Raw genomic sequence first — 13478 nt, forward strand, 5'->3', positions numbered from 1 at the left:
GAAGAAATAAACTAAACTATTTAAAATAAATAATATAGATAGTGCTTCTTAAGCCATAAAAATTTCTATATGTGAAAATAATTTTTTTTTATTAATAAAATTATAATAAAAAAGCTATTCATTTACATATTTTATAAATTTATTTTCCTATGTCATCTTCTTTTTTAATTTAAAGACTTAGATAAAAAACTCTCTAAGTCATAAGTCATTAGCTTAAGAAATATACTTTTTATAGATCTAATTTTATGTAAATTTAGATTTGTTATATAATAAATCATAAACTAACTTTGCAATAATATTTTTGATGAAATTTAAATATATTTTATTTTTTCTATTATTTAAATTTAAAAATTAATTCTTACAAAAAATAGATTATTTTTTATTTTTCTACTATTTAATATTAAATAATAATAAAAAAATTTTGTGATTATAGATTATTTAAAATCTAAAATAATCAAAATTTCAAAATTAAATTTTAAAAATTTCAAAATCAACACAGATTAAATAAATACTAAAGTTAATGGCGCAATCTTTTAGATTTATAGACTAAGAAACATAAGATTTTTTAATGGAGTTTTCTGATCTTTAAAATAATGAAGTAGTGTAAAAATTATAAAAAGATCAGATGAAACTTCTTCAGTTAAAAAATAATTTAAATAATATTGCTAATTGTGCATCTATTAATCCAACAAAAAAATCTTAAGAAGTTATTTATTAAAATGCTTAATAAACAAATAATTTTTAGTAAGATTAGCAAAGTTTTAATGATAAAAATGCTAATTTTTAAGGAAATAATTTTAATGGAAATTTATATTTTTAGTAGAATTACAAGAATGGTAATTAAGAATAATAAAGCATAAATGATTCGTATATTATTGATAAAAAATAAAATAGTATTCGTGCTGAATAAGGAGAATAAAAAAGGGAAAAAGAAAACGAAATAGTAAAATATTAATTCAAAGAACTAAAAAAAAAAATGATTTAAAGAAGCTAAGACTAGATAATAGATGAAATATACAAGCATTAAAAGTAATTGATTTTGAAAGAAGCAACAGATAGGCTTGATAAAGAAGATCCTTCATAAAAAAGTGAGCAAAATTGTTAACAAACAATTCAATAAAATAATAGCCTTGAAGATTAAGATAAATTTAATTATTCAGTTAATAATGGATAGGCTATGAATCATTAAAGATAATAAAAATAAGATATTTTAAGAATGTTGAATCCTCCTAATTATTTAAAATAAAAATGGAATATAATATAAAAAGGCATTGAAGATCGTTTAATAACTCACAATGAAGATGGACTTCCTAAAAATTTAAATCCTATAGAAAAGAGTATTTTAAAAGAAAAAGAAAATGGCTACAAGCTGCTCAAACCTGAAGGTGAAATAGGAGAACTTGAATAGCAAGAAGAAGAAGAAGATGAAGAAAATATGAGCAACGAAGTCTTAATAACAAGAAAAATTGTTAAAATACTTGAAGAATTCAAAGAAGTTTAAAAAAGAGATTAAGATTCAATATTTCATATTGCTTTGAAATAGTATTGTGAGAAATTTCATAAAAACTATGATTGTGTCTTTACAGAGGAGAAGGATTCGAAGTTAAAAGGTTTTATTTGTGAAGTTATTGTTGATGGTATTAGATTAGGTCCTTAATTAGCTAAATCTAAAAAAGATGCTAAGACATAGGCTTGTATGTGTGCTATGGCTAGAATTATGCAATAATCTCCAAATATGAAACCTATCGAGTATTTTTAAAAATTCTTAGAATAGTCGAAAAATAAATACATAAGATTAAATGAGAATATAGCTGAAGCTATTTCATAGCATCATTAGTAAGGAGGAGTTCCTTTATCTGCAGATAATCCATTAAGTGATCTTGCCATTGCTTAAGAGATTCCTGAAAATTCTAATTATAGAGAGGAATTGTCAATCTTTGCTCATAAAAATTTACATAAATAAATAATTTGGGAGACTTTATTTGATCCTAAAGAAAAGTTATGGCTGGCCATAGTAGCTGTTGGTAATTTGTCAGAAAGAGGATTTGGTAGAAGTAAAAAATACGCTAAAAATGTTGCATCATATAAGTTATTGCAAAGATGCAAGCAGTTAAAAATGAAAGATGATATTTTTAAAAATCCAAGAAAAGTTAAAACTTAATTGCAGTTTGCTTTAAATTTAGAATAAAACGAAGATGAAGAAAATATCAAACAACAAAACAGCCTTATAAAAATTAAGTAAAGTGGAAAATAAAATGAATAAATTAATTCTAAAAGATTAAGGTCATAAGTAGAAGATTTAGAAAATGATTTAGATTAAGAAGATGAAGAGTAAGAATAAGAACCAGATTTAAAAAAATAACAGCAATAATAATAATAAATATAATAATAGCAGCAATAGCCAAACACAAAGAGTGTAGCACAAATAAAAATGAAAGAATTAATTATATCTTTAGAAGAAAAATATATTGATTATTACAAGTTAGAACTATCCTCTAACTTAAATTAATCTAAAATAAATAATGCCTCGAATACAGATGTCTTTAAGTAACTTTTAAAATACGATTCAGAGATTTAAGCAACAAAAGCCTAGTATTAATCTTTGCAAAATATGTTTAACGAAGTATAGAAAAAGCTTTTGATTGATCAATAATCTTAATATATCAAAAAATTGATTCCTATAGGGTCTTATGTAAGTAATTGTATGAATAAATATTCAACAGTTATGGATGTTGTAGCCTTATTGATGCCTTCATAAGAATAGGGAGAAGTAACATTTTTATTAATTTAAAAAAATAATTTTAAAAAAATTTATTTATTATTTCTATTTAGAATTTTGAACCTAATCGCTTTTGTGATATACTTTACAGTGAAGTTTAGTCTACTATCTTAAACAGTAACATTGGATACTTTTTTAAAATGGAATTGAACAAAGGTTGTGTTTTACTAGTATTTACTCACAATTCTTAATATAAAATCAGACTTATACCTAATTTAGTATTAGAAGAAAATATTTTGAATAAAAGAAAATATTTATAGTAAACTGAAAATCCTTTAAATGACTCAATTAAAACCATAATAGATCCAAATGAAAGTTAATTTTATAGTGATGGTTTATTGCATTACATTTGGCTAAGCTAATTCAAATCATAAATCCATTAGTATGAGAGCTTATTTAGAATTTTAAGAAGAGTCTTTAAATATTAAGGATTCAGAGTACCTATAGATTTAATAGATGTTGTAGTCGGACACGTCAGCCATCAATTTAGTTCTGCATCATTTTAAGAAAATATAGTGGGATTTGTAAAATTTATGGCATAAAATGGCTTAGATGATATTACACATGATAATCTATAAATGGTCTCTATTACTTAGCTTCATGTTAATTAAATTAAAAGTTGTTCTGAATTTGAACTTAAAAAAATAACAGAATACTTTAACAGCATTTATACAAAAAAAGCTTATGATAACTTAATAATTATTTGAAATGGTAAAAAACGAATGATAAACGAATGAAAATATTTAAATTTATGTTGTGTTTAAAAAGAAGGTGTGTGTTATGATATTTTCTTAAAAATATTTATAATTTATTATTTTAATACATAACGAGAGCTTATTTTAACAAAGAACAATACCTTGATAATCATTTTAATTTTTATAAAGTAAATATTAGTAAATATAGAAGAAGAATATGATTTACCAAAAAGAAAAACTCACTCTCTTTGGATTTTTATATTTAAAATTATTTAATTACTTTGTTTCTATTTTTATTTCCTTTACTTTATTTTTTGTTTAAGCAAAAAAGAATAAATAAATTCTACTATTTTATTAGATTGAAAAATGAGTTCATTCAAAAATTTGATAATATTTATTTCTTAATCAAAATTAATGGATTATTTATTAATTGGTGTGTATTTTTCTTTTATAAATATTTTTATGATAAAAAGTAACAAAAATACAAATTATAATTTATATTTTATAGATTTTTAGTTATTCTAAAGTCAATCACAATTTTTATTAATATTTTACAATTTATAATTTTTAATGCAAGAGTTAGTTTTCAAGATTGGTTTTTATGGTGTTAAATATATATTAATTTTAAAAATTTAACTAATTCATTAAATTAATATTAAATTTATTAACAGCACTAATATCTATCTATCTCTCATTCATAAATTAAAAATAAACTAATATTTATCAAAAAAAAAAAGTTAAAACCATTATTGATAAAGTAGTTTACTGAAGCAAAAAGCTAAAATATTAGGAAAAGCAAAGCAAACTTCATTTCTGCATTTGATAAAATGGAATTATTTTTTTCTGAATCTGATATAAGTGAATCGGATATTAATCAAATTATTCGTCCAAAGCGCCTCATGTATGGATAACATGATTTAGGTAATTTACATAAGCTTTTTAATTTGTAGGAATAACAAGCAAAATTCAATTTTTTATAAATTTAAGGACCAAACGTAAAGAATATTAAAGGCACTATGGTAATGAGAAAAGATTTTTAAGTAGTAAATTCTAGGTAGGAAAAACTTTAGTGCTCTTTGTTCTTCCCAAAAAATGAGTAGCAATCTAATTTATTAGTAATTTATTTGCATGGAAATTCCGGTTGCAGGTTAGAAGCTAATCCAGTAGTTGCTAATTTGGCCCCTCTTGGATATCATGTTTGCTCATATGATTCTTCTGGGTGCGGTTTAAGTGAAGGAAAATATGTTACTTTAGGAATAAATGAAAAAGATGATTTGCATGCGATAATAAACAAAATGAAGTAATAGTTTGGTTACACTCATTTTATTCTTTGGGGGCGCAGTATGGGAGCAGTAACAAGCTTAATGTATTGTTTAAGTATTTAAGATCAATATGTAGTCGCAGGAGGGTAATTAAATAATTTAAATGGAGTAGTTGGTTTAGTCATAGATAGCGCATTCTCTAATTTTGCTAATTTAACTAAGGAAATAGCTTCAAAGAAAATATCTTCTCTTTTAGTTAGTATAGGCATTAAGCATTTAAGAAACAAATTAAAAAAAGCACTTAATGGTATGGATTTATTTGAAATAGATTTGAGTTATGATATCAAGAAATTAAAACTACCAGCTATATTCGCTTATTCAGAAAATGATACAGTTATCTTACCAAAACACACTCATATTTTATATGATAATTATGGAGGCCCAAAACAAAAAGCTTAATTTTAAGGTGATCATAATTGCATGAGAGATTCAAATTATTTCAATTCAATCATAAGCTTCATAAACAATTATTTAAAGCACTACAAATGTTCAGAAAATCATTTTCATAGTATAGAAAATTAAGCTGCATTTAGTTAAACTAATCCATCTTTAAGATTAAACACCCTTAACTCAAGCTTAAAACTTAATTCAACTGGATTGTACAACTCTAACTAATTTTTAATAAATAATACTTTGAATACACCATTAAAGATAGACTTGTAAACTCCAAGAGAGAATCTAGTTTCTAATGCTAAATCTCACACAATAAGTGATTTCTACAAAAAAAAATCTTCTTAATAAGAAAAAAATACAAATTAAAAGCAGTTATTTTAATAATATGTGAATCAATAGAGCTAAAAACCAGACTAAAGGCTAAATCTTGGGATACCTAATAATTTGGTATCCCAATCAGTCGATTCTTCAATTTATTTCCCTATTACAAATAAATCAAATCAAAAATATGTAATTTAAAATCCTTAAAATTTAAATACTATTTCAGATAATAACGAAAACTACTTTTCATTATAATAATAACAATTACAACAACAACAATAATAACAACCCTCTTAGATAAATGTGATGAATCCATAGGCAAATCAAGATTTAAGATTACTATAAGTAAATAATTACATTAATCCGAGTATTTCATAAAATACAACATACCTCCAAAAAGGTTATTAGCAAAATCAAGTTTTTGTGAATCCTCAGTATGTCTAAGCTACACCGAGTTAAACTTAACCATAACCTTAGCCTTTGCTGCTTTCAAATATGAACTTACCAAATTACAATTAAAGTAGAGATTCTTATCACAAGGTGTAATATTAGTAAGTCAGATAAAGTTAGATGACTTCTCCTTCTAATAATTTTGCAAATACAGTTAGCTAATTAAAGATCACCAACAACTAAAACTTAAATAATAATCAAATAAAAAGAAGCTAATCCAGTTCTTCGATTTCTTTTCCAGTGTAAAAAATAGACAACAACTATCTTAACAATTTAAAAAGAATGTCTTTTATAACTGCAAACAATAGTTAAAATAACACTGTAATAAACTCTATTTATTCTTAGCCAGCTAATTTTAAATCTTCATTTAATGTATAATATTCAAATCATATTAAGCTTAAATGAAGATAGTAAGTAGCATACACATATAATCTATATTTTATTTTTTTGTTGAGTAAATTTTTATTTGTATAAAATCTTTTCATAAAAATCTAAAAAGAATCTTTTAACTTATGAACTAATAAGAGAAAATATATCATTGAGCTCTATTTAATAGCTCTTTTATATAAAAGTAATTGGTAATTTTTTGATATTTTATTTGCTATTCAAAATTTAAATAAATAATCTTTATAGTAATGGAAAAGTAATTATTTTTAGAATTACTCTATTTAAAGAGGAAGGATAGTGATTCTATCATATCGAGAAATGACTCATATAACAAACTGAGCACTTTGATTTCTCCAAGAAATGCTCATCAAATAATTGATAAAGAGGATGAAAGGATAATAACAAGACACTCCTCTTTTATTTATGATAGTAAAGATGATAAAAGCAAGAAAGTGAATGCTGATAATTCATTTACTAGTGAATAATCAGATTATTTTACACTTAAATCATAATAATATTTCGACTAAAAGATGAAAGAAGACATCCAAAAGAGCATAGGAAGAAAAGTAAAATAATACTAGGATAAAAATGGTAACAAAGATTAAATTGTGTCAAAAATAATCTTACATATGCAGAGTAGCTAGAAAAAATGCTAATTAGAAAAGTAAAAAGTGAAATATGAACTAAGAAAAATAATATAATAGTAACAAGAAGATAATTAAAGCAAACTCAATTTAAAATCTTATAACAGTTTCAATAAAATGTCTTAAAATAACCTGAGTAATGCATTTTTAAAATTTAACTCTCGTTCTGATAATAGGCCAAATAATAAAATTTTAACACAAAATAAAAGTTCTACTTCTTAAATACATTAATCTGATTTTTAAACAATAAACTAAACTAAATAGCATAATTAAGTTAATAACCAAAACTTTTTTCTTAAAGATAAATTTTAAAACAAAAATGATTAATAGATCTAAAAAAATTTTTTTAAATTGAAATAAACAAGCTAACATTAAACCATTTTAAATAGTTTTAGTGATTATGAGTAATAAAATTACACTGAATATGATAATTAGCTTTAATAGAAATAAAACAGTTCTTAAGAAGATCAAAATAATTAATCTAAATCTTAAAATACTACTAAAATATTGAAACTAAAAAGTTAATTCCACAAAATGTATTCCAAAAGAGGAACTCTGGAAGGACTCACCTTGCTTGATAATTTAGATGAGACACCTATAAATTAAAAATAAGCAATGACAGGTAAAAACACAATAAATACAAAAAAATCTTCTGATAGAATAAATGTTAGTAAATAATAATAACAGTAATAAAAAAACTAATCATAAGATTCATCTTTTAGTGAGTTAAATTAATTTTATAACACTAACAATAGTGATAAGTCAGATAACAATTCTTATATTTTGGAGCAAAAAGAAAAAACAAAGGTATTATCAAGGAAATCTACTAACATATTATTATAAGACTAAATAAATTTTCCAACAAGCCAACTAGACACCTCCTTTAAAAAATAATAAACTCAATGCCAAAGTTAAAGAATTGAATACTTTTCGTAATTCAATTAAATTCTAGATAATGTAGAAGGTGTTTGTTGTGATTTAATTGACGATGCTGAACTATATTTAGATTCTACTTTTATTAAAAGCAACTTAAGTCAATTTACTTAAAAACTTTAAGAAAACAAACAAGTTTGGTTAGAAGATCCTAAATATATTCATGTAAGAGAAAAACTGAGATAAATTGAGTAAATATTGAATTTATTTGAAATGAAATTTTATAATTTTAGAATAATGAAAGATTGTGAACAATTTATTTTTTATTCAATTTATTTATTTATTTATTTTTTCAGTTTTTTGAAAAAAGAATTTGATTAAGCCTTTTTTTATAATAGATCTTAAAAAAAAGAATAAGAATCTGATAATAATAAATAACAATTTCATCCTTACTTTTAGTTTTTAGGTTATGATAAAGTGGAAAAAATTCCAAAAAAAAGAAGTAATGAAGAAATAATAGAACAAAGATATGCCTATTTCCTCCATAAAAAAGGTGTTAATCTTAATTAACACAAATTAAAAGATACGTTAAATAAAGATGATAGTACTGATAAAGAATAAAAATAATAAAAGGAATAACAAGAAAAAAAGAAATAAATGATGAATAAGTATTTAACCGTTTTAAAGCAATGCAAACTAAAGTAAAAATAGTATTTTAGAGAAATAAATTAAAAATAAAATAAAGAAGAAAAAAATTTGACTATACCTTTAAAAAATAACAATTTAGTAAAAAATTAAAGTAATAGCTCTTTTATTCCTCTTTCATCTCCAAGATAAGGTCACAGAAAATACTCCTATTAAGGTCAAGAATAAAGCAAATCTTTTAATTCTTCTAAGAGATAATCCTTTTTTATGAATCTGGTTTAAAGTCCTAGATAATTTTTGAATTAATCCTACAAAATTTAAACTGAAGATTTAAGTAAATAAAAAAGTCAAACTTCTGAAGAGTTTTTAAAAGAAGTAGAATCAAATGAAAACCTAGTCTCTTCAGAAAATATAAATATGAATTGTAATGAAAAAATAGGAGACTATGAAGAAGTACCAATAGTCAGATAAATTCTATCAAGGTATGGAAGAATTAATGGTAATGAAGGAGATAAAGTATTAAATTAAATTAAATTTTGGAGAAAAACAGAAGAATAATAATTTTTAACAAACAAAGAATTTTTTTTAACCAAACTCCAAGAATAAAAAAACAAGATAGGTGTTCATTTAGAAAAAGCACAGGCCACTTCTTCAATCAAAAAATTACAAACGATTGAGAAAATTAAAAAAAAGTTTTAAAGTAAATAAAAAGCAAATATTGAAAAGCTTTATAAATCTGAAAAACAAATTGAAAAAAACTTAGAAGACTTGAAGATTGCTACTCAAAACATAGATTCAGTTATTAAAACTACACGTGATGGAATATGTAATTTTAAAGCATAAAATTTCAGTGATTTATCAATCTCGGTAGGAGGTTAAACAAAACTGATAAGCTCTTATGCTGGATAAAAAGTAGATTATAAAAAAAGCTAGCCTGATGCATATAGCTAAGCTATAAAATCTTTTAAAACTCCTCGAAACTATAATTGAAAAAAAAAACAAGGATTTACTTAATTAAATTAAAAAATTCTAAAATTTCATCTAAATAAAATAAAATAAAATATTTTTATTGTAAAACCTTGCTTAAAAAATGATTTATTTTTTAATTTATTGCCATTAATTCCCAATTATGAAAAGATACATAAAAATGTATAAGTTCTTAAAATTAATTAAAGAATATTTATATAAAGTATTTTTGTATGGTTACTTTCATTTAATTCTATATACAATAAATAATTTAAGAAATATATACATGAATAGAGTTAATTTTAACTTTCATAAATAAATCATTCTTTCTTGTAAAGGAAGTCATAGAGTTTAATTTTGTTTTAATGAGCTATTGATAAAATAAATTATTCGTCTAAAGTAGATATGTATTAAGCTTTAGCTAAAGAAGCTTCGCTTGAATCTAATGTAATATATTTCATTTCTATTAATGATGCTATTTAAGAATAAAAGTCAACTGACTAATCATACAAATTCAATTCACTCTATCTATTCAAGCTATAGTTCTTTATAAACTCACTTTAACTGATAAGACATTAAGCTAAAGCTATCATACGGTCAATTTTTATAGGTTTTAAAAACTATAATGTACCTTCTTACTTTCCTTTATACTATCTACCTTTATAATCTTTAAAAAGCTTTTTATCAGTACTTTCAGGATTTCTATTTCCAATCCAGCACGCTAATAGAATCATAGAGGAGTAAAATGGTAGTTTGGCTATTTAGATAGGGCTTTATAATAAATAGATAATTTTATATTAAGAATAAAATAAATAAAAATATAAAATGGATTACCTGATTAATGAAAATGACTCAGACCTAATAGATTTATTATTGGTTATTTTTTCTATGAATTCTTTGGTATCTCCTTCATTTAGGTATGGATCTTAAAGTATTAGTTTTCTAGCATACACGAAATTATCTTCTTTAATAAGGTGAACAAAATCTTTTATCTAAGGATTTTCTTTTCTATCATAACTATTGATAAGAAATTTGAAAAGTTTAAGGCAGATACTGCACATTGTTGTAGCGTTTTTTATAATAATATTAAAGTTTTATACCATATCATTAATAAATTTATCACCAAAGACTTCAAAACATTTTTTTTCTTAGTCTAAAAGCTTATTTTGTAGGTTTATTTTAATTACATTCTTCAAATTTTTAATGTCGATTGGCTATAGAGTAATAGCAGGCAGTAAATCTATTTCGCTATTTTCGAGGATTGCTTGATCTTAGAAAGTAATTCCAGAAAATATAATACAAAAATTTATCTTTAAAATGTTTTTTATACTGATTAATTATGAAAAGAATTTAGGTGTTATTGACAACTTTTCAATATTATCCAGCCATAAGTAGAAATGATGATCTTCAAAAGAAAAATACTGTTATGAATTCTCATCTAGCTCTTATTATTTAGTGAATTCATGAAGCTGGTTTATTCTATGAATTAATTAGCTTGTTTTTGTAGTTTGTTTTAACTTATAATTAAATTTAGCTTCTAAAGAAGATATTAATGCTTAAATTACAGTTTTCTTAGTTTAGCATTAAATACAATTTATTTTTACATAATTGATCTACTTTTCTTAAAGTAAATCACGAATAAGAGTAGTTTTTCCAGATCCTGAAATACCATAAATAATCATATCACTATCACTATCTAGTAAATTTGATATCAAAGACACTTATGGTTATCTCTGAACGCAGGACTTTTAAAAGTCATCAGATAACCCACTCATTATTTTTGCTTTAAATGAGTCTTACTATTAAAGTAGATTGTTTAAATTTGATATTTTGATTGACAATTAAAGTTATTTATATTATCAAAGTAATTAAAGCAAGAATCAATTAAATATCTTTTTTTAGATTAAGACATAAATTATTTATTCAGCTCTTTTTTTCAAATTAAAAATTGGTTGCATCAGATGGAGGGATGGATGAAAAAATAAATAAATAATAGCTAGAATTTAATTTTAATGTGTCTTGAAAAAATCCAATTTTAAAAAAATATAAATATTTTATATATTTGTAATTTGAAAAATCTATTAAGTAAAAGAAATTTTGTAGGCTTAAAATTTATTCTATTTTATTATAAATAAATAAGCTGATATTAAGCTTTAAAAAATTAGTCTTTTTTATTTGCGAATGTTAAAAAATAAAAGATATTTTTAATACGCATCAAGTTAATTTTTGATATATTTTGGTTATCCAATAATTACTAAATTTAACAATTGATATTATTAAAGAAATTTCATCAAAATTATCATTTTAAAAATCTTTAAACTAAAATGGAAACTCATACTCATCTAGTTTTTTCAGACTGCGAGAGTCTTTAGAAAATATACATTGCTCTCCTTGACTCTTTTATTGAGCTTGCTGACCTTCTTAGATTCCATGCCTGTATTTCTCTTTAATTATTTAGATTTCTTAAGCTAATGATATACATATATATATATATATATTACATAAAGGTGGAAGAAAGGAAGCTGGCTCATAAAACGCATTTGGAGATATTTAACTCGAATGTGATACAAAAAGCGATGAAATTATTTTCAATCATTTGAAAAAAACTGGAGAAGTTGCATATGGTTTAAGCGAGGAACAACCAAAGGTATGTTTTAAATTTTATAATAGTAAACTTCAACATATCGCATAAAATATTTAGCTTGTAGAATTAGGAGGAAATAAATATATTGTTACATTTGATCCATTAGATGGAAGCTCAATTATTGGTTGCAATTGGACAGTAGGAACAATTTTTGGTATATGGAAAAATGATGAGAAGTAAATTTATATTCAAAGATATTGCTTATTATCTTAAAATTTATTTACAACTTAGGGTTTTGATAGGTCACAAGACAAAAGATTTAATTGCATCTGGATGTTGCATGTATGGTCCTAGAACTACAGCTGTGATATATAACGAAAAAACTAAAACAGTGAATGAATATTCTTTAACATGTAATTAAAAAAAATTTTCTAAATAGACTTACATAAGTAATCAAATTAAATTTAATTAAGTGAATAAATAAAAGCAAGTTGAATGGATTTTATCATTGCCTAACATTGTTATTAAACCTTAAGGAAAGTTATTTGCTCCAGGAAATTTAAGGGCTGCAAGTGAAAATCCTAACTATAGATAATGCATTAATAACTGGATTGATTAAGGATATACTTTAAGATATACAGGCGGTATGGTTCCTGATGTATATTTTACAAATGATAACTAATTTAAAAGAAAATTAACAAGTTTTTTATAAATAGATTTATTAGATTTTCATTAAAGGCTCTGGTATTTTTACTACTATTTCCTCAAAAAGCCACGCTGTCAAATTAAGGTATTATTTTTTTTATCTTACTTTATTTAATAATAAATACTTTTTTTAATCTCAAAAATACATTAAAGTTATTGTTTTAATTAATAATTTTGAATAAATTTTAGTTATAGAAAGTACATTTTACAAATATTTTGTGTAAGTATTTCTTACAATCTTTCTAATTATTATAATTCAATAACGTCTTTTTAATTTTCTATCTGTCTGTTATAATTATTTAGAATTCAATAGCTAATTTAAGTTTTTATCTGTTATTTTTTTCTTATTTTAAATGTTATTTCTTAAAGAGTATTATATGAAGTTGCTCCATTGGCACATCTTGTTGAAATGGCAAAAGGTAAAAGCAGTGATGGAAAAAATTCACTAATGGAATTGGAAGTTACATCTTACGATCAACGCTCAGGAATTATTGTTGGAAGTACAGAAGAAGTTGATAAAATTTTATCAACCTTAAATTCTTGAAAATAAATAAAATAAATTATCTTAAAATATTAATTATCTGCATTATTTCAAATAATGTCAACCATAAATGTTAGATATTTTTTTACATTTTTATTTTTTTACTGATAATTTAATTGTATTTTTAACAAGTTTTTTATTCATAATATTATTTGGTTTTATGGTTATATATT

General features: G+C 23.0%; 4 protein-coding genes across 4 annotated transcripts; 3 read left to right on the top strand and 1 right to left on the bottom strand. All coding sequences in view use genetic code 6, as the record gives it.

Annotated features, from left to right (window-relative positions):
* Positions 1-439: 439 nt before the first annotated feature.
* On the top strand, positions 440-3486 carry TTHERM_00825510 (double-stranded RNA-binding motif protein; the record flags this gene model as incomplete). Its single annotated transcript, XM_001031419.2, has 2 exons — positions 440-2770; positions 2833-3486. The coding sequence occupies exons 1-2, from the start codon at positions 521-523 to the stop codon at positions 3484-3486; spliced, it is 2904 nt and encodes a 967-aa protein (XP_001031419.1). The 5' UTR covers positions 440-520.
* Positions 3487-4301: 815 nt separating this feature from the next.
* TTHERM_00825520 (alpha/beta fold hydrolase) lies at positions 4302-6365 on the top strand (the record flags this gene model as incomplete). The annotated part of the gene is made up of 2 exons (XM_001031420.2): positions 4302-4395; positions 4462-6365. 2 exons carry the CDS (start codon positions 4302-4304, stop codon positions 6363-6365), a joined length of 1998 nt encoding a protein of 665 aa, XP_001031420.2.
* Positions 6366-9795: 3430 nt separating this feature from the next.
* Positions 9796-11250, bottom strand: TTHERM_00825530 (AAA family ATPase; the record flags this gene model as incomplete). The annotated part of the gene is made up of 2 exons (XM_001031421.3): positions 9796-10246; positions 10310-11250. The coding sequence occupies 2 exons, from the start codon at positions 11248-11250 to the stop codon at positions 9796-9798; spliced, it is 1392 nt and encodes a 463-aa protein (XP_001031421.1).
* Positions 11251-11799: 549 nt separating this feature from the next.
* TTHERM_00825540 (fructose-1,6-bisphosphatase) lies at positions 11800-13308 on the top strand (the record flags this gene model as incomplete). The annotated part of the gene is made up of 7 exons (XM_001031422.3): positions 11800-11911; positions 11983-12122; positions 12177-12295; positions 12351-12472; positions 12533-12717; positions 12776-12849; positions 13134-13308. 7 exons carry the CDS (start codon positions 11800-11802, stop codon positions 13306-13308), a joined length of 927 nt encoding a protein of 308 aa, XP_001031422.2.
* Positions 13309-13478: the final 170 nt, after the last annotated feature.

This window comes from Tetrahymena thermophila (assembly GCF_000189635.1).
Source record: "Tetrahymena thermophila SB210 genomic scaffold scf_8254440, whole genome shotgun sequence".
In the NCBI taxonomy this organism is placed as follows: Eukaryota; Ciliophora; class Oligohymenophorea; order Hymenostomatida; family Tetrahymenidae; genus Tetrahymena; species Tetrahymena thermophila.